Source organism: Cynoglossus semilaevis, chromosome 1 (genome assembly GCF_000523025.1).
Source record: "Cynoglossus semilaevis isolate Cse_v1.0 chromosome 1, Cse_v1.0, whole genome shotgun sequence".
NCBI classification, from domain to species: Eukaryota; Metazoa; Chordata; class Actinopteri; order Pleuronectiformes; family Cynoglossidae; genus Cynoglossus; species Cynoglossus semilaevis.
The window spans coordinates 16396961-16414326 of record NC_024307.1 but is presented as its reverse complement, the minus strand read 5'-3'; the positions used below and the strand labels follow the sequence as shown (position 1 = coordinate 16414326).

At 43.1% G+C, this 17366-nt stretch overlaps 4 protein-coding genes across 5 annotated transcripts in view; 2 read left to right on the top strand and 2 right to left on the bottom strand.

The window, feature by feature from the left end:
- Positions 1 to 4159, top strand: part of strn3 (striatin, calmodulin binding protein 3) — a 13182-nt gene extending 9023 nt beyond the window's left edge. Inside the window, 8 exon segments of the mRNA XM_025055659.1 lie at positions 1 to 126; positions 261 to 308; positions 409 to 530; positions 624 to 791; positions 895 to 1035; positions 1119 to 1226; positions 1786 to 1872; positions 2040 to 4159. The exon segment at positions 1 to 126 is cut by the window's left edge and continues 274 nt beyond it. Coding sequence (XP_024911427.1) covers positions 1 to 126; positions 261 to 308; positions 409 to 530; positions 624 to 791; positions 895 to 1035; positions 1119 to 1226; positions 1786 to 1872; positions 2040 to 2209 — 970 coding nt within the window. The 3' untranslated portion in view covers positions 2210 to 4159.
- On the bottom strand, positions 4003 to 6785 carry LOC103382220 (dynein regulatory complex subunit 2-like). Its single transcript, XM_008314931.3, has 6 exons — positions 6746 to 6785; positions 6452 to 6602; positions 5807 to 5980; positions 5450 to 5668; positions 5178 to 5291; positions 4003 to 5108 (listed from the first exon to the last, which is right to left on the bottom strand). Exons 1-6 carry the CDS (start codon positions 6778 to 6780, stop codon positions 4821 to 4823), a joined length of 981 nt encoding a protein of 326 aa, XP_008313153.1. The 5' UTR covers positions 6781 to 6785; the 3' UTR covers positions 4003 to 4820.
- A 25-nt stretch (positions 6786 to 6810) lies between these two features.
- Positions 6811 to 10096, bottom strand: LOC103382226 (dynein regulatory complex subunit 2). Of its 2 annotated transcripts, none has more exons than XM_025055872.1 (9): positions 9923 to 10096; positions 9459 to 9702; positions 9161 to 9328; positions 8912 to 9081; positions 8618 to 8768; positions 7974 to 8147; positions 7617 to 7835; positions 7345 to 7458; positions 6811 to 7275 (listed from the first exon to the last, which is right to left on the bottom strand). In XM_025055872.1, the coding sequence occupies exons 2-9, from the start codon at positions 9585 to 9587 to the stop codon at positions 6988 to 6990; spliced, it is 1413 nt and encodes a 470-aa protein (XP_024911640.1). In that variant the 5' UTR covers positions 9588 to 9702; positions 9923 to 10096; the 3' UTR covers positions 6811 to 6987. The 2 variants fall into 2 exon arrangements, with proteins under 2 accessions (XP_024911640.1, XP_016888196.1); XM_017032707.2 differs by having other exon boundaries at positions 9459 to 9596.
- Positions 10097 to 10285: 189 nt separating this feature from the next.
- On the top strand, positions 10286 to 16764 carry g2e3 (G2/M-phase specific E3 ubiquitin protein ligase). Its single transcript, XM_008314747.3, has 17 exons — positions 10286 to 10533; positions 10635 to 10680; positions 10825 to 10922; positions 11385 to 11486; positions 11580 to 11704; positions 12187 to 12355; positions 12458 to 12564; positions 12649 to 12765; positions 13177 to 13301; positions 13822 to 13912; positions 14165 to 14335; positions 14446 to 14603; positions 14710 to 14891; positions 14961 to 15133; positions 15439 to 15478; positions 15598 to 15769; positions 15867 to 16764. The coding sequence occupies exons 2-17, from the start codon at positions 10644 to 10646 to the stop codon at positions 16199 to 16201; spliced, it is 2202 nt and encodes a 733-aa protein (XP_008312969.1). The 5' UTR covers positions 10286 to 10533; positions 10635 to 10643; the 3' UTR covers positions 16202 to 16764.
- The last annotated feature ends 602 nt before the right edge of the window (positions 16765 to 17366 follow it).

The following is a 17366-nucleotide window of genomic DNA, read 5'->3' as shown; positions in this document are numbered from 1 at the left end:
GCTGCGGAGTCACTTTGACGGTGTCCGAGCGCTGGCCTTTCACCCCGTCGAGCCGTGTCTGGTCACCGTGTCTGAGGATCATACGCTTAAACTGTGGAACCTCACCAAGACCGTCCCTGCCAAAAAGTAGGTCATGACATCACACCAATAAACGCGCTGCCGGGATCACCACGGCAACGTAGAAGTGTTGATTGAACTTCCAACAAACACAAACCCGTGACGTCTTTATTCATCACCTGTTTTATCGTGTGGATTTTCAGAAGTGCCTCTTTTGATGTGGAACCAATCTACACATTCAGAGCCCATGTGTACGTTTACACACACACACACACACACACACACACACAAAGTCACTTGGTGTTCATGGCAGGTGTTTAACGACTCCTTGCTCCTCTCTCTGTGACTCAGGGGTCCAGTGTTATCGTTGGCGATGACCTCGAGTGGTGAGCAGTGTTTCAGTGGAGGCATCGACGCCACCATCCAGTGGTGGAACATCCCCAGCTCAAACGTAGACCCCTACGACACCTACGGTACACACAGCTGTTTTTAAGAAAGAGGAAGACAATGATTGTGTAACATAATCAGGTGAGCTTTTTAAACTCCATGTCCACCTGTCCAATCAGATCCCAGCGTCCTCGCTGGCTCGTGGGTGGAGCACACAGATGCCGTTTGGGGATTGGCCTACAGTGGCATCAAGAATCTCCTCCTGTCCTGCTCAGCAGACGGAACAGTCAAACTGTGGAACCCAGCGGAGAAAAACCCCTGCATCAGCACTTTCAACACAAACAGAGGTGAGGCGGAGGAGACGGGGGAGACACAGGGGGAGACACAGGGGGAGACACAGGGGGACCGCAAGATGGAAAAAAACAATAACGTTTGTGCGTCTGTGTGCAGAACATGGGATTCCCACATCAGTGGACTTCAACGGTTGTGACCCCGCCCACATGGTGGCGTCCTTCAACAGTGGAGACGTGGTGGTGTATGACCTGGAGACTTCCCAGAGTGCACTGGTGCTCAAGGGACAGGGAGACAGCAGTAAGACTTCCACAGTGAACAAACGTGTGTCCCTGTCTCACAGTGATGATGTCATAATGATTATGTCATGTCTTCTTCTAAAGCACTGCCAGGGTCAAATCACATCAACAAAGTAGTGAGTCATCCCACATTGCCCGTCACAATCAGCGCTCACGAAGACCGACACATCAAATTCTACGACAACAAGTCAGGTGAGTTCTGGCGTCAGCTTCCTGTTTTCACGTGTCCTGGAAAAACCTAGAAAATCACTGATCAATTTTTAGGACTTGAAAAACATGGAAAATGAGAAATGTCCCTGAAACACTGAAGTCAGTGTTTTTAAACCTTGGGGTCGTCTGAAATATAGATTTAATTTATAGAGAAAATAGTTATTTTTATCAGTTTTTTTATTCATTACTAGAAATAGTAATGAATAAAAAAATACTTTTAGAGAGGATTCAGATGTGGTCATGTCTGTCTTTAATGGGAGATGTTGAAGCCCGTTTCCTCTGCTTCTGTTCACAGTTGATTTTGTCGCTTGATTTAGCCACACCTTCGACCCATACATGTATAAGTGATTAGTATGTAGTCTGTCATGAACCCTGCTCATGTGAACCTCTGACTTCAGCCGGTGTCTGTGTTGTACTCAGCTGGTGGTTGAAAGATTGTAGCAGTGAATGTGGGAAATGTCTGAGTCTCATCCCTGTTAACCCGTGTCATCCAGACCAACAATCATCTGTGTCTGAGCCTCTGCTGAATCTTTGCCTGCAGGTAAAGTCATTCATGCCATGGTCGCTCACCTGGACGCTGTCACCAGTCTGGCTGTGGATCCTAATGGAATCTACCTGATGTCAGGCAGTAAGTTCTATCCCTCGTGATAAAGAATTTAAAAATGTTGTCTCAGCTGTGTCCTCAGGTCCATGTTAGTCTGAAGGTATTTAAAGAAATCTGACAGATTTAAAGTTTTGATTTCCCAGGGTCAGAGTTTATCAGTAAACCCTGGAACTTCTCCTCCTCCTCCTCAGGTCACGACTGCTCCCTGCGTCTGTGGAACCTGGACAGTAAAACCTGCGTCCAGGAGATCACGGCTCACCGTAAGAAGAGCGAAGAGGCCATTTACGACGTGGCCTTCCACCCGTCCAAGGCCTTCATCGCCTCGGCTGGAGCCGACGCTCTCGCCAGGGTCTACGTGTAGACCATAGTGGGTGAGAGAGACTCGGAGAGAGGGAGGCTGCTGAAAGGATTTAGGCTTTCTGAACACAAATCACAGGCGGAGGAGAAGGGCCCGGAGCATCTGCCTCCATGTGACTAATGGGGCAAGTGGTCAGCACAAAACCTGCAGGTCAAAACCTGGCTCTCCGCCCCACAGTGTGGCAACAACACGTCAGTGAAGACACTACACACGCTCTGCCCACTTGTTAGGTTGATTCTGGAATCACAGGGGAGAAAAAAAAAATCCACGGATCAAATAATTTTTGTATCTGAATGCCAAAAAAGCGAGGTGAGGGATGACGCCAGATGGACGTCAGCCGGACGGAGGGAGAGAAGGAACCTCATGTGAAAAGAAAATTTCCTTCAACATTAAAGGGAGCAGGAAGTCAATCACTTGATGCTCAAGTCACTAGTTTTTACCGTGAAACTTTTTACAGCGTTTGTAAAGAGGTTTTCTGACTCTGTCGCAGCTCGTCTCTCTGAGCTGCTGATTGGATGTCAAATGTTGACAGGGGCCAATCAGAGCCCTGCATGTAGACTCCGCCCACTAAGGAACAATGTTCATTTATTTTTTAATTTTGCTGCTTGTTTGTGCAAAAATAAATGATTTTATTTTAATAATTTTTATTATAATTTTAAATCAATGTCTCAGTGAAGACACTGACGAGAACGTCTCCTCAGTCCAGTCCTGCCGTCCAGACAGAGCTTGGCTCCAGTAGCCTGTTCATAAACAGCCCACAGATCTGACCTCTTCAGGTTTTTAGTTACTGTAACGAGGAATATGGCAAGAACAATCTCTGACAGTTGACCAGAGAAGAAATATGGTGTTGAAGAACAAACAGAGAAGTGAGGGTTAAAGGGAGACACTACAAACAGGAAGGTTTTATTTTATATGCTCTTTGAGAAACACATTCAGTCTGAGGATTGAAGGATCTTCAAAACAGCAGCGTCTGGTCCACTGCTGCCTCCAGTGGTCAGTTGGTGACAGGTACATTTAAATGAGGGATTTCATACACTGAAGATATGTTATAATTTAAGCTTCCTGATGGGGGCAGCAGTGGATCAACAACTCTGCTGTGATGTAAAATCACAGATTTTCTTTATGCATGTTGATGAAAGTTGAGAAACTTCACATTCTCTAGGAAAGTACTGTCGTAATACTGAGATAAAGTAGTGACTGTCAGTTCTGACTGTTTTCAAGTACCTCATACAACTTCACTTTCAAAACTCCTGAACTGCTCCTATGACCTCCCAGTTGAGTCATTACAGATAATCCAGATTGACGAAAACCTGGTTTTAATTCAAACCTGACGCTGGTTTGGTGTCAGTTTTTACAGTTTTGTTCACGTTTTAGCACAAAAGTAAGTGACAGTTGTCATTATCTGCAGAAACTGATTTTATTTGACATTTCACACCACGTTGTGTTACCTGCAGCCGTTGTTCTTTACGAAGCACCAGATTTTCGAGAATGGTTTTCATTTTTCCGTACAATATTTCACTGTATCACTTTTATTGGTAACTTGTGTCACAAACATTGAGTCTGAGGAGGAGAAAAAGCTGTGCCCTCGTTAGTTTGTGTTTTTTTTCTTAAGATCCAAGTTAGATTTAATTTAATTCTGTTTCCGTTACAGAAGCATCAAGAGTCTAAATCCTTATTTCCTTTCATTTTCAGTTGTGCAGCGTTTTACCCTGTAACTAAACTTTTGTTTGTATAATGCATGATTAATACAATAAAAGTATTTTTTCTAGTCTTCCAAAAAAACCCATAAAAAGTTCTGATCAGTTTGAGAGTTTTGAGTTTTGTAAGTTTTTTTTTTGTTGTTGTTGATTTTCAAACCCTGAAACAACAGATTTTAAGATTGTACCACATAGAAAAACAACTGTTGAAATGTATATAAAATGTCTATAATAACTATTAAATGTTGTACCTGTACAGACTCTGCTGCTCTGCTTCATGGTTGCTATAAAAAAGGTTGAAGCTTTTCAAAATAAAACTGGTGATTTTTATTTTCGCAATCAGTAAAAGCAGTTTTTTGAAAAAGTTCTTGGGCCCAAGCTCTTGGAGGAAAATAGTTTAGGAAATAATATAAGATGATAAATGTGTGGGAGGAGGAAAAGAAGGTGAAATGTACAAAAACATTAAAAAAATAATTTGAATATTTAATGTCACGTGAGAATCAATCCATTACATACTGCATACCCTTTTGGGGCTGCGGCGGGCGCTTGAGCCCTGGACATTTCACCAGTCAGTCGCAGGGCCACATATAGGTACGAACAACAATTCACACAAAAACAATCTTAATCCTTAGTTATTTTCAAAAATGTTCCTGTTTGTTTATGATTAGGTCAGGAAGAGTACTGATTTAACATTAACCAGATATTCAAATGATATATTTAATTATTTAAAATTTAGGAGGAGTAATCAGAACAGAACGTTGAATTTTAAAATTCAAACAAATAAAATAGTCATCACAAAATGACCACACGAGGCAGCCTTAATGTCACTGTGAGTTAAAACGACTTATTTTCTGTATGGAGTTTGGTGTAGGAGTGACTGGTTCATGAGGTGTTTCGTCACCTTCACTGACATCCTGTTAAAGTGAGTTCTTTATGGCGTGAACAGCTTCGATCACAGTTTGACGTTGGCCAGTGCTCTGTGGTGTCCTCATGGTGGGAGCCTGGTGTATGGAGAGGAGGCCGGGGCCTCCATCCAGGGCGTGGTCACTGACCGTCATGGCGTCCAGTCGCTGACGCAGCAGGAGCCGTAGTTGGACGTTCTCTCTGCGCAGATGTTCTCTGTCTCTCTTAGCAGCGTCACAGTGCAACACGGCAACATTAATATTGCGTGTTAAATGATGCAGCTCAGGAAACGCAGACGTCTCCTGCAGACAGAACCACAGGGGTCAGCAGGGTCAATGAGGTCAAAGCACATGTCCTTAACTGATCCTCACCTCTGCCTGGTCCTCATGTGTCCCTGGTTTGCGATCATCTGTAGAGCAGGGCAACGGTGCGATGACGCCGTTTAGTTTGTGACATAATTCTCCGACACGTAAAACCCTCTCACCCTAAAACAGAAAAAAAAAGTGGAAAAACAGTGTGAATGAAGACAACAATGAAAAACATCTGCATCAAAAACAGAAATGTTAAAGTGAAGGAAAATATTGTGGAATACAATCAATCAAACATTTAGAATCAATAACCAATTTAATAAATATATTAATACCTTATTAATGGCAGCCTGCAGCCTCTTGGCAGCGCTGTCGCTCTGGACAGTGAGGTCGCGGAGGCCTGTTCTGACCCTCAACTGACCTCCAGTCATCTTATCACGAAGTTTCCGAGTTTTCTGCTTGACGTCATCAATGGCTTTTGTCAGATCTCGTTCTAACAACTCGTTTTCTGTTTCGCTGGATTTCAGTTTTTGCTGCTGTTGGGCTGCAGTCACCTGACACAGACAAGAGGTCACCACCAAAGGTCAACAGGTCATAACATCGGATCAAAGCTGCTAATTTCATTGAATATTTCTTTACATCAACTGTTTCTGACCTCTGCCGCCCCCTGCTGGCAAAGTCTGCTATCGTACCTGCAGTTTCTTTGCCGTCTTCATTTTTTCCTCTGTCTTTTGGATGATTCGCTGCTTCTTCTGAACCAGATCCTCCAGTTCTTTAGCTTCCTCCTGGTGAAGCACCAGGACTTCCTGGTTCTTCTGACTCCTCTCGGCCAATGCGACCTTTTCTTCCAGGAGCAGAGCAGCCATCTGCGGAGGCAGACACACTTCTAATTTCACTTTAAAATAACAGAGAGTGAACAGTAGGTGGGGCTGTAGTTCATTCATTATCTTTTACCACGTGATCCTTCTGAGTATCAAGGAGGTTAAATTTGAGCCAATCTCAGGAGTCACTGGGAAAGGGGACATCACGGAGAGTTCTTCAGTCCACCACAGGGTCAAACAACCACTCACACACTCCCACTCACACCTATGGCCCATTTGTAGTCAACAGATTACTTAACAATGATTCAAGTATTTTTTACTTCTCAGATGGATTAAAAAAAAGTATTTTTACAAACACTCTAATGTTATTTAATGTAATATTAACCACAGACCCAGTAGGGGGCAGTGGTGCAGTGCCACCATACTAAAGGAGAAGACGGAAGGAGGGTCAGGATCAGCTCTGATGTTTTATCATGATGGTGTCATACGCCCTGGGCGTTGATACTGTGACATCACCTGGTCGTCGTGGGCGCTCTCGTACGCAGCAAGGCTCTCGCTGTACACTCTGATGATGTCACTCATCAGGTGCTTGTGTCGCTGCTCCAGCGTGAACTCTGCGTCCTCCAGTTTGGCTAGCTGCTGCTCTCTGTACGTCAGCATTTGTTTCCTGAAGTGATAGAACAATGAACCTGGTGGTACAACAGGAGGTGACCTTTGACCCCGGCCTTCAGACACCACAGTGTCCTTGAAGGACGGACTGTCATAAAGATGCCTCTGTAGCATCATGGAACCTGCACTGTGTCCCCCTACCTCTCGTTATTGAACGACAGTCTCAGGTTTTCCATGTTGTTTTCCCTTATTTAAAATTTAGGAGGAGTAATCAGAACAGAACGTTGAATTTTAAAATTCAAACAAATAAAATAGTCATCACAAAATGACCACACGAGGCAGCCTTAATGTCACTGTGAGTTAAAACGACTTATTTTCTGTATGGAGTTTGGTGTAGGAGTGACTGGTTCATGAGGTGTTTCGTCACCTTCACTGACATCCTGTTAAAGTGAGTTCTTTATGGCGTGAACAGCTTCGATCACAGTTTGACGTTGGCCAGTGCTCTGTGGTGTCCTCATGGTGGGAGCCTGGTGTATGGAGAGGAGGCCGGGGCCTCCATCCAGGGCGTGGTCACTGACCGTCATGGCGTCCAGTCGCTGACGCAGCAGGAGCCGTAGTTGGACGTTCTCTCTGCGCAGATGTTCTCTGTCTCTCTTAGCAGCGTCACAGTGCAACACGGCAACATTAATATTGCGTGTTAAATGATGCAGCTCAGGAAACGCAGACGTCTCCTGCAGACAGAACCACAGGGGTCAGCAGGGTCAATGAGGTCAAAGCACATGTCCTTAACTGATCCTCACCTCTGCCTGGTCCTCATGTGTCCCTGGTTTGCGATCATCTGTAGAGCAGGGCAACGGTGCGATGACGCCGTTTAGTTTGTGACATAATTCTCCGACACGTAAAACCCTCTCACCCTAAAACAGAAAAAAAAAGTGGAAAAACAGTGTGAATGAAGACAACAATGAAAAACATCTGCATCAAAAACAGAAATGTTAAAGTGAAGGAAAATATTGTGGAATACAATCAATCAAACATTTAGAATCAATAACCAATTTAATAAATATATTAATACCTTATTAATGGCAGCCTGCAGCCTCTTGGCAGCGCTGTCGCTCTGGACAGTGAGGTCGCGGAGGCCTGTTCTGACCCTCAACTGACCTCCAGTCATCTTATCACGAAGTTTCCGAGTTTTCTGCTTGACGTCATCAATGGCTTTTGTCAGATCTCGTTCTAACAACTCGTTTTCTGTTTCGCTGGATTTCAGTTTTTGCTGCTGTTGGGCTGCAGTCACCTGACACAGACAAGAGGTCACCACCAAAGGTCAACAGGTCATAACATCGGATCAAAGCTGCTAATTTCATTGAATATTTCTTTACATCAACTGTTTCTGACCTCTGCCGCCCCCTGCTGGCAAAGTCTGCTATCGTACCTGCAGTTTCTTTGCCGTCTTCATTTTTTCCTCTGTCTTTTGGATGATTCGCTGCTTCTTCTGAACCAGATCCTCCAGTTCTTTAGCTTCCTCCTGGTGAAGCACCAGGACTTCCTGGTTCTTCTGACTCCTCTCGGCCAATGCGACCTTTTCTTCCAGGAGCAGAGCAGCCATCTGCGGAGGCAGACACACTTCTAATTTCACTTTAAAATAACAGAGAGTGAACAGAAGTGGGGCTGTAGTTCATTCATTATCTTTTACCACGTGATCCTTCTGAGTATCAAGGAGGTTAAATTTGAGCCAATCTCAGGAGTCACTGGGAAAGGGGACATCACGGAGAGTTCTTCAGTCCACCACAGGGTCAAACAACCACTCACACACTCCCACTCACACCTATGGCCCATTTGTAGTCAACAGATTACTTAACAATGATTCAAGTATTTTTTACTTCTCAGATGGATTAAAAAAAAGTATTTTTACAAACACTCTAATGTTATTTAATGTAATATTAACCACAGACCCAGTAGGGGGCAGTGGTGCAGTGCCACCATACTAAAGGAGAAGACGGAAGGAGGGTCAGGATCAGCTCTGATGTTTTATCATGATGGTGTCATACGCCCTGGGCGTTGATACTGTGACATCACCTGGTCGTCGTGGGCGCTCTCGTACGCAGCAAGGCTCTCGCTGTACACTCTGATGATGTCACTCATCAGGTGCTTGTGTCGCTGCTCCAGCGTGAACTCTGCGTCCTCCAGTTTGGCTAGCTGCTGCTCTCTGTACGTCAGCATTTGTTTCCTGAAGTGATAGAACAATGAACCTGGTGGTACAACAGGAGGTGACCTTTGACCCCGGCCTTCAGACACCACAGTGTCCTTGAAGGACGGACTGTCATAAAGATGCCTCTGTAGCATCATGGAACCTGCACTGTGTCCCCCTACCTCTCGTTATTGAACGACAGTCTCAGGTTTTCCATGTTGTTTTCCCTCTGCTCCAGCAGCTCCTTCACATGTTTCTCCTGCGCTGCCCGCAGACGCTCCACATGCTGGAGGTGAACACGCCTTGCCTGAACCCACTGACGCTCCCCCTCCTTAAGTTCCTGCCCCAAACTCTGCAACACAGACAGGAAGTGTCTGAGCTAGCATAAACACAGTTCCCACGGCTGACGTTTGTATCTGCGGCAGATTCACCTTGATGACATCATCCAGGCCATCGAGCTGTCTCTCAAAGGTCTGCCTGACCACGTCGATGTCTTTACGGAGGTCATTTGCTCGAGTCTGACGTAGGATGGACCTCCAACCTTCGTTGAGCTTCAACAGGTTCACGACAGTGTTTCGCTCCTCCTTCTGCAGCTTGTCCTGAGTGGAGAAAGGTGGAGAAATGTCTATCCACGGTACAGAGCAGCTTCATACAGTAAACAGACCCACTGTGCTTTTTTTCTATAACACATTTAATCAGTTCTATAATTGGGCTCCTCATCTGTGGTACCTTTAGGAACAGAGTGAGGATCTCCTCCTTCTTCTTGGTCATCTCCTCCTCCGCCTGAGCTTTCTGCTGCAGGTACAGGAGCTTCTCCTCCTCTGTCTTTGCTCCTCCCTTCTTCACCTTCCTGGGCATCTTTATTTTCTAATGGTGACAGTCCAGATTTCCACCGAGCGTGAGCTAGTTCTGGAGGGTTTCCATATTACACTACTGGTTCTTTCATTTCTGTAATCGGATTCTGACACTTTGGCTGTCTCACTCATATGGAGGGTTTTCATATTATACTACTGGTTCTTTCATCGCTGTAATCGGATTCTGACACTTTGGCTGTTGGAAATCGTGTACATTAAGACACTGCTGTAGTTGGACTAACTAGTCATTTAACCAACTAGGACTAACTAGTCATCTAACCAGTTACATTTACACAGACAAAAACATGTTGTTAAAAAACGCCGTCTCACATTTCTTACCTGTTAGATTCCAGGCTCTTTAAGACAGAAGTCTGTCAGTTTGTTTATATCTACGTCCCCATAGCAACTTCAACGCCATCACGTGATCCAGCACGTGACTTCTGCCACTTTAAAATTCCAAATTTAAAAGTTCCTGAATTTTTTTTTACCAAGGTACACAGTGTTTTATATACACCAGACTATGATCAGTAAAACTGATACTAAATACCCCCCATTTCCCGGACAAAGCCGCCGAAGCTGACATCAATGCTGCAGTTCGGCTGTTAGAACGCAGAATGGCGCTGCAGCTACAGAGAAGCGGGATATTGCGAACGAGGCGGAACGGAAGAAAAGCGGGACCGGAAATGTCCGCCTCTTGTTTTGAAAGCGGAAAATTTAAAATATCAGGTCGTTCGAAACAAAGTCGTCGTAATGTTCGAACCTATAATAGGAGAAGTGCACGGAAATTGACGGCAAGGCGCCACGTAACCCCATATTTGCCATCGATAACACATGCGCTATCCGATTTAAATGGGTCAAGAAAATGTGGATCTAACCGTGGATTTCTGAATTTTTCGACTCGACGTCGCTGCTGGAACAATTAATTCTTCTGTCACTTTGTTTTTAATGAGGTATTTTTGTAAAATATCTCTGAGATTTCAATATTTTTAAATCGCCTATTGCAGGTTATAATGTAATGTTAAAAAACATTGTTATTCCTATCCATACGCAGGATCTAAACATGAACAAGGGTTGTCGTTCGCAGACGTCAGAAGAACGTAAGTTTCTCTCACTCATAAGCAGCTAAATGCTATCGCAGCTGTATACAAATGTGTTCAAAGTATCCAAAACATTAATACTCTGAATACTTGTTGGAGGTGTGGTTGTATTGTTCGTTAAAATGTCGATGATTTTATTTTTAGGTTGTGTGTTGTGCAGAAGCAGTGAAGATGATCCTGCTATGTTTGGAGAAAAAATCACCCTGAAAGAACACAACCTCACTCTCCATTACTTCTGTCTGGTAAACCCGGATTTCCTTCTGTTGTAAAATGAAGTGTCTCTTCCGTCTGGTATTAGCTCAGTGTGTACGTGCGTCTGTGCAAAAATGGCAACATTCTTCCCTCTCGTTTACTTTAGTTGTTTGTGTTTTTAGTCCCAAGTTTCTGGTCATCCCTAAAGAACTGCTAGTAATTTTGTACAAAATGATCCCATTCACATGACAGACAGTATAGGAGAGGACGCCGTCATTATTATTGTTGATTTGGTGATTTCTTCTTCTTTACTCTTATTAGTCAATGAAAGTATTTTTTTTAGAAAATTACAATTTTAAACTTAAAAAGTACATTTGAAATAATTTATTATACCTCTTATTTGGACAAACATCATTTGCCACCATAGGTAAACAAAATTCATCCATTTCTTAAATATACTTTTCTGTTGTGGAAGATGCAATAATATTCATTATTTTCTCTGTGTGTACCAGCTGACCTCTTCTGGTGTGTACCAGCGTGGAAAAGAGAATGAAGGAGTGTTTGGTTTCCTGGTGGATGACATCAAACAGGAAGTCCACCGTGCAGCTCGACTGGTGACAATGTTTAAAATGCCAAATCTTTATTTCATTATAAACTGTTTTTTGCTGTTTTATTTAAACTGTACATGTTTACCATCCATGTTTCAGACTTGTTGCTACTGCAGGAAGAAAGGTGCTTGTGTTGGCTGTAACAAGCGCAGCTGCAGGAAGTCCGTTCACTTTTCTTGTGGCAGAAAGAATAACTTCATCTTTCAGTTTAGAGGCCTTTTCCCGTGAGTTTCAAAGATAAACACACAAAAACACGTCTGATGTGTCAGAAGATTAGGTTTTAATTAAAGTAAAAGTAAACTGGTACAAGATTTATACAAGAAATGCTAGAAATTGATGGATAAGGTGCTAGGAAGTGTCATATTCACACACAGAAAATGTGTTATTCAAGCTGAATAAAACTATTCAGGTTTAATAACAAGCTAATATCTAAAGTTTAATGGCAGAATTTCACTCACCTTAATTTATCACAAATTCTTGTTGGGAAATGTTTCACATTTACTACCTGTTTGTGACTGTCCTCATCTATACTTAAGTCACCAGTGATATTAAGATTTTGAAAAATATGAAAATGAACCTGGGAGATGATTGAATTTGGCTAAGTAAAAGGTGGATGACCTCTTTGACCTTGTAGTTCCAGACTTTGTAAAACCAAAATTGCAGAATTCTGTAAAAAGTGGATGTCGTCTCCTGTCTCTGTGTCCAGGTCATACTGTCAAGATCACTCTCCCACTCAGTCATTGTGTGTCAGCTCCAACCTCAGTCTGCCTAATTCCTGCTCCATCTGTTTGGAGGCCATTGAACCCGTCCTGTCCTACTCCATCCTCAAGTGTCCGTGCTGCCACGCCAGCTGGTTCCACCGAGACTGTGTGCAGGTCAGTGTGTCTGTGTTGTTTTTATTATGCTGTGCTCACCATATCTGTCTGGACTTCTTGTCTGAATCAATGTTTTGTTGTAAACTTCCTGTGCGATGCCAGCGTCAGGCCCACAGCGCCGGCCTCTTCTTCTTCAGATGTACCCTGTGCAACAATCAGGACAACTTCAGGGAGGAGATGCTGCGGATGGGAATCTTCATCCCAGAGAGGTACAAAGACCGTCAGCACACCTGACGTGGGAAAACCTTGATCTGAGACACGATTTGTGATTTAACTAATTTGTGTGTCCGCAGAGATGCTTCCTGGGAGTTGGAGGCAAACGCGTTTTCAGAGCTGCTTGAAGTTTACCAACACTGCGACGCTCCCATCTGCCAGTGCAACAATGGACGCACACACTCTGCCAAGCTCGGGTATGACAACCTGCTAAAAAGTCCTAAATATTGGAGTTAGTTTTAAAGTAATTTTAAATGTATTTACTCTCACACACCAGTGTCTATTGAGAAAATGATTTTACAGTTAATGCATGTATTCAATCCACTGTTACCTCAGCAACAGTCAGTGTGATCTGTCAGTGTGATCAATTGTGCTATTTTGTGATTCAAGTCTTTTTTGACTGACCACACGAGGCAGCAGCGGACCAGCATCTCCTGTGAACTAACATCACTGATTTTCTTTATGAACTTTTGCATGGAGAAGTGAGCAGTTTATAAAGTTGTAGGACAAATTATCTGCTGTAAGGATTTAGTTTTTACCCTAATTTATTATTTTTTTTAGGTTTTTTTTCCGTCATTTTTGGACAAACATGTTATTTCTGTCTCTAGGTATTTTGAGTTGATTCGATGTTGTCTCTGTGGATCCAGAGGAACTCACCGTAAATGTTCGGAGCTGAAGTTGGACATCAAAGACTGGGCCTGCAGCGAGTGCACCGGGGCCACTGATGGAAAAGGTTCTGCTAATACAGAGAGTCAAAAAAATGTCAGGGTCTGATAGAGCGTGAAAAGTAAAAAAAAATATGGTCTGGCAAAAGTAAAGCAATAATAGATCAAGTGACAACATTTCTATTAAAGCCTCTGTTTTTGTTTTATTTTAACCCACAGTGAACAGGGAATCACAAGTTTACAGTCAACCCACAAAATGAACTGCACCACTGACCAACTTGTGGTGCAACATTCCAAATAACAGCAAAGCATTATGGACAATTGTCCCACCAACATGCTATGTTGCTTTTGAATTTTGTACCCCACACATCTGAGGTTATTCTGTAGAATATTCTGGACCAAATTTGTCCTTGTGTTGGATTGTGACATAACTGTAAACAACTGTTTCAAATAAACAGTCAGCTTCCCTGTTTGTAAATGAACGTTACTTGTGGATGATGGTGGTCTCATAGACACTCCAGCATTCAGTAGAGTCACCTTCCACACTCTGATGTCCTTCTAACTATGGATGTGTCTCTGTGCTCTCAGCCTCCCTGGTCACATCTCCTAAGGTCAGCTCAAGGAGGAGTTGGTCCAAACGTCACCTGTCAACAATCCATTCTCCTATTAGCAGTAAAAGGTAAATACAGTTCAAAGTTTTTATTTAAAACTCTTATTTTTTAACCTGCCTGAAGATAGGATTTTAAAGTCACTCAGTATTCAGTGATGTATATTTAACATAGACTTCATCTGTTTAGTCATGTGTCTAAAAGCTTCTGCTGTGTCCTTGTTTGCAGCCGTGTTTTCAGTCCAGAGTCTGAGGCTGAACGTTTCCTCCAAGATCCAAATCCAGACAGTTTCACATGACACGTCTGCCTTTCTCTCTCTTTAGGCCAATGACATCTGTCACCAACAGTTCACCTGAAGTCATCCTGCAGACTCTGGTCACTCAGCTGGGTCCACACAGTGCCCAAGTGGAGGTGAGCGGGTGTCAGGCTCTACAGGCGGGACTAAACCTGGTCCGGTCACCTGACTTTGAACCCACTTGTAGTCTCTCTGTCAGGTGAGTAGAGGATTAAAAAGTATTATTATAAATTATTATTTCTCACAGTGGTCGTGTACATTAACATTTGGGCCTTTTTTGCTTTTTCCTACACACCATGTTGGTTTTAGATTCAGTAAAGAACAGGAGGATATGTTTCCAAAGAGTTTGCAGGACAACGAGGAAGTAGCAAAACAGTACTTCCTGAAGTTGTTAGTGCAGCAGATCCAGAGCAGTGTGGTGTTCGAGGGTCCAGAAGGATGTAAAAATCTATCGCTGGATTCTCTTGGTATACATCAATTTAAAAAAAAAAAACAAAGGCACAAAAAATGTACATGCTGATGAAGGCAGAACTGACTGGTTCTGTGTGTGTGTGTGTGTGTGTTCCTCCTCAGCTCTCCGTGAAGATCTCTACTTTGACATTGGCTGCCTCCTGGCCCTCTGCCTGGTCCATGGAGCCCTGATTGGCTTCTTCTCCCCCGGGCTTTTCCAGTGTCTGTTCAACTTCCCGGCCAACTGCCCGCTCAGCATCGATCACATGACGCCTGACATGCAATTAACACACAATGTCAGGATGGTGAGTTTGATGAACGCACAACAAAACAATGCAAAGTTCAAGACTCCAAAAATCTGATTTCGTTTCCAGATCGCGGAGGCGGAGACTCTGAGTGACCTCAGGGACGCCATGATTTCTAGCTGGCAGTTCTTAGAGCTCGCCGGCTGCAACAGGTTGGTCAACAGGCTGGAAGAGAAAGAAGAGGTTGTGGAGGACTTAGTCAGCTTCACCTTGATCACCAGGATGCAGCTCCCTCTCCAGAGGTAAAATCACATGACCAACGATGCAACAATTAGTACTGTCGATTCACATATGTTTTTTGTTCATCAAGTTTGGTGTTTTTCTCATTTTCTGCTTTAAAATTGATTTAGGAAATGTTTGCATTCTAGTGTATTCAGTTTTTGAAAGCTCAAGTAAAACAATTTTTTCGATCTGTTGTCGCAACAAAAGCAGCAGCTTTTCCTAAAACGTTGGTATTTCCTGCACAAGCAGCAGCTTTTCCTAAAACGTTGGTGGTTGTTCATCTCCCCCTGACTGTGACATCTGTTCATCTGTTTGTGTCCTGCAGGTTTCGAGAAGGTTTGCAGACGTTGGGTGTCTTTAAACAGGTGACTGCTCTGTCTCTCTGGTGTTTCTCTCTACCACAACATTGTTTTCTTGAATGTGCTTCAGTAAATGCCTCTGTGGGGTTTCCTGATCTGACGTGATGTGATCTGATGTGATCCAGGTGCAGCTCTTCCCCTCCTTTTACTCTGCTGTCTTCTGTGAAGCAGAAACTCCACTAACTGCCCAGACCCTCAGTAAGTTTTTCACCATCAGACTGTCTGAGCAGCAGGAGAAGCTGAACAAAGAGACGCCCATCGTCAGCTTCTGGAGACACTTCCTGGTGGAGTGTGAAGGTACTGATGCAAAAACCTGAAAACACAAACGCTCGTTGTCCATAACAATCCTATGGGTTTATTCTTCTGCTCCTTTGTCTCCTCCCTGCTGTCTCAGTTGGGAGGGCTTCCATTTCCCTGCAGGACCTCCTACTCTTCTCCACAGGAGCTGAGAAGCTCCCAGTGCTCGGCCCCATCTGTCCTCGTCCTTCTATCTCCTTCTTTCACAGTGCCTCCTCGGCTGATGATGACAGGGAGGAGGAGTCGAAGGAGGTGTGCTTGTTTCCTCGCAGTGATCCTAGTTCCTATTCTCTCCTGCTCCCAGTCTGCACCTCCTATGTGGCCTTCAAAAGCTCCATGGAGCAGGCAGTCAGCCACCACCTGCACCTCCTGCCTGCAGTCGGTGAGAGAGGAGCAGATCAACAGAAGAGGAACATCAGTAACCTGCTTTGACGTAGTGACTTTGTTATTTTTGTAAATCTTCTAAACATGCATTAATGCAGCCAGAGACTAGAAACTAAACAGACTACAGTAAAACAAACCCAGGCTGAACCAGTACCACCACACACACGTCTCTTTTTTGGGTTTTGTGATTTTTTTTATCACAAAACCCAACCTTTTTTTTATATTTTCAAAGAACACACTAAAGACTTTTGTTTGAAAACCGATGGTAAGAGAAAATGAAAACCTGGCAGTACAGATATCACCCAAACCAACTGTCTCTGTTTAATAGCATTGAAGCTCAGTTTCTGTATAAGTTTCCTCTTTCTTCTTAAATAGTTGTTACTTATTTTCCAGATAATTAAAAATGTTGGCTTGTTTAAAATAAGACATCCTGTTTTAAAATGTTCTGTGTTATTCACTGAAGTGTTTGCGCTTTTTTTTTTACATTCTTTCTAATCTGTTCATATTTTTATTGAACAGGGTTGTCTGTCTTTTACTGTTCTACTGCTTGCGTTTGTCATATGTTGTAATTGAAAATAAACCAACTTTATCTGGACAAACTGACTTGTGACTTAATTTAAAATAACATGTTACGTTTGTTTAGGTTTTAAAGCTTATTGTCTTGGTGATGACATGTAATTATTCATAAGTCAAATTAAGTCTAAAGTTAGAGTAAGTTTAAAACTTAATGTTGGCCTTCTTATAAGCCAGACTAAATCTGTTTGCCTCGGTGTTCCTACAAAACTAAAACATTAACCTCACTGTTGGACTTTTTTCCATCAGGAAATCCAATTCTAAAATATAACTATAGCAAAATGCTCCATGTTTCTCATTCTGACTCACTTGTGATTATGTTGTGTGCTTTCCCCTCAAAACCATCTATGCTAATTACTTTAATCTTTTAAGTTTACCACTTCATTCTCAAAGACTTAATTATAGTAAACGTATGACTCTATTCTCGTAGAGCGCCTCCCGTGTTTTTGGCGCCTCCCGTGTGGCAACCTATGTTGGTGGGAAAGACACAATAAATTTCCCCATGGTCGGAAGAATAAGGTATTCAGTTATTAATATTTTTATTAAACTTGTATCTCTAGGTATATATTTTTAAATAGGCTGTATGTATTATTCTTAGAGGGTGAGCTCTCTATACAAGAGCAGATTTAAAGGACTGGGA

What these genes read in the sequence shown, in the direction of transcription:
- LOC103382226 (XM_025055872.1), bottom strand. Translation starts at nt 9,587, where the DNA reads ATGCCCAGGAAGGTGAAGAAGGGAGGAGCAAAGACAGAGGAGGAGAAG. An exon ending in GCCTGGATGATGTCATCAAG is followed by an intron (nt 9,082 to 9,160) that starts GTGAATCTGCCG and finishes TCTGTGTTGCAG; the next exon opens with AGTTTGGGGCAGGAACTTAA. An exon ending in AGAGCGCCCACGACGACCAG is followed by an intron (nt 8,148 to 8,617) that starts GTGATGTCACAG and finishes CTGCCTCCGCAG; the next exon opens with ATGGCTGCTCTGCTCCTGGA.
- g2e3 (XM_008314747.3), top strand. Translation starts at nt 10,644, where the DNA reads ATGAACAAGGGTTGTCGTTCGCAGACGTCAGAAGAAC. An exon ending in CTCTCCATTACTTCTGTCTG is followed by an intron (nt 10,923 to 11,384) that starts GTAAACCCGGAT and finishes TGTGTGTACCAG; the next exon opens with CTGACCTCTTCTGGTGTGTA. An exon ending in TCCACCGAGACTGTGTGCAG is followed by an intron (nt 12,356 to 12,457) that starts GTCAGTGTGTCT and finishes GTGCGATGCCAG; the next exon opens with CGTCAGGCCCACAGCGCCGG.
- LOC103382220 (XM_008314931.3), bottom strand. Translation starts at nt 6,780, where the DNA reads ATGGAAAACCTGAGACTGTCGTTCAATAACGAGAG. An exon ending in CTGTCGTTCAATAACGAGAG is followed by an intron (nt 6,603 to 6,745) that starts GTAGGGGGACAC and finishes CTATCACTTCAG; the next exon opens with GAAACAAATGCTGACGTACA. An exon ending in AGAGCGCCCACGACGACCAG is followed by an intron (nt 5,981 to 6,451) that starts GTGATGTCACAG and finishes CTGCCTCCGCAG; the next exon opens with ATGGCTGCTCTGCTCCTGGA.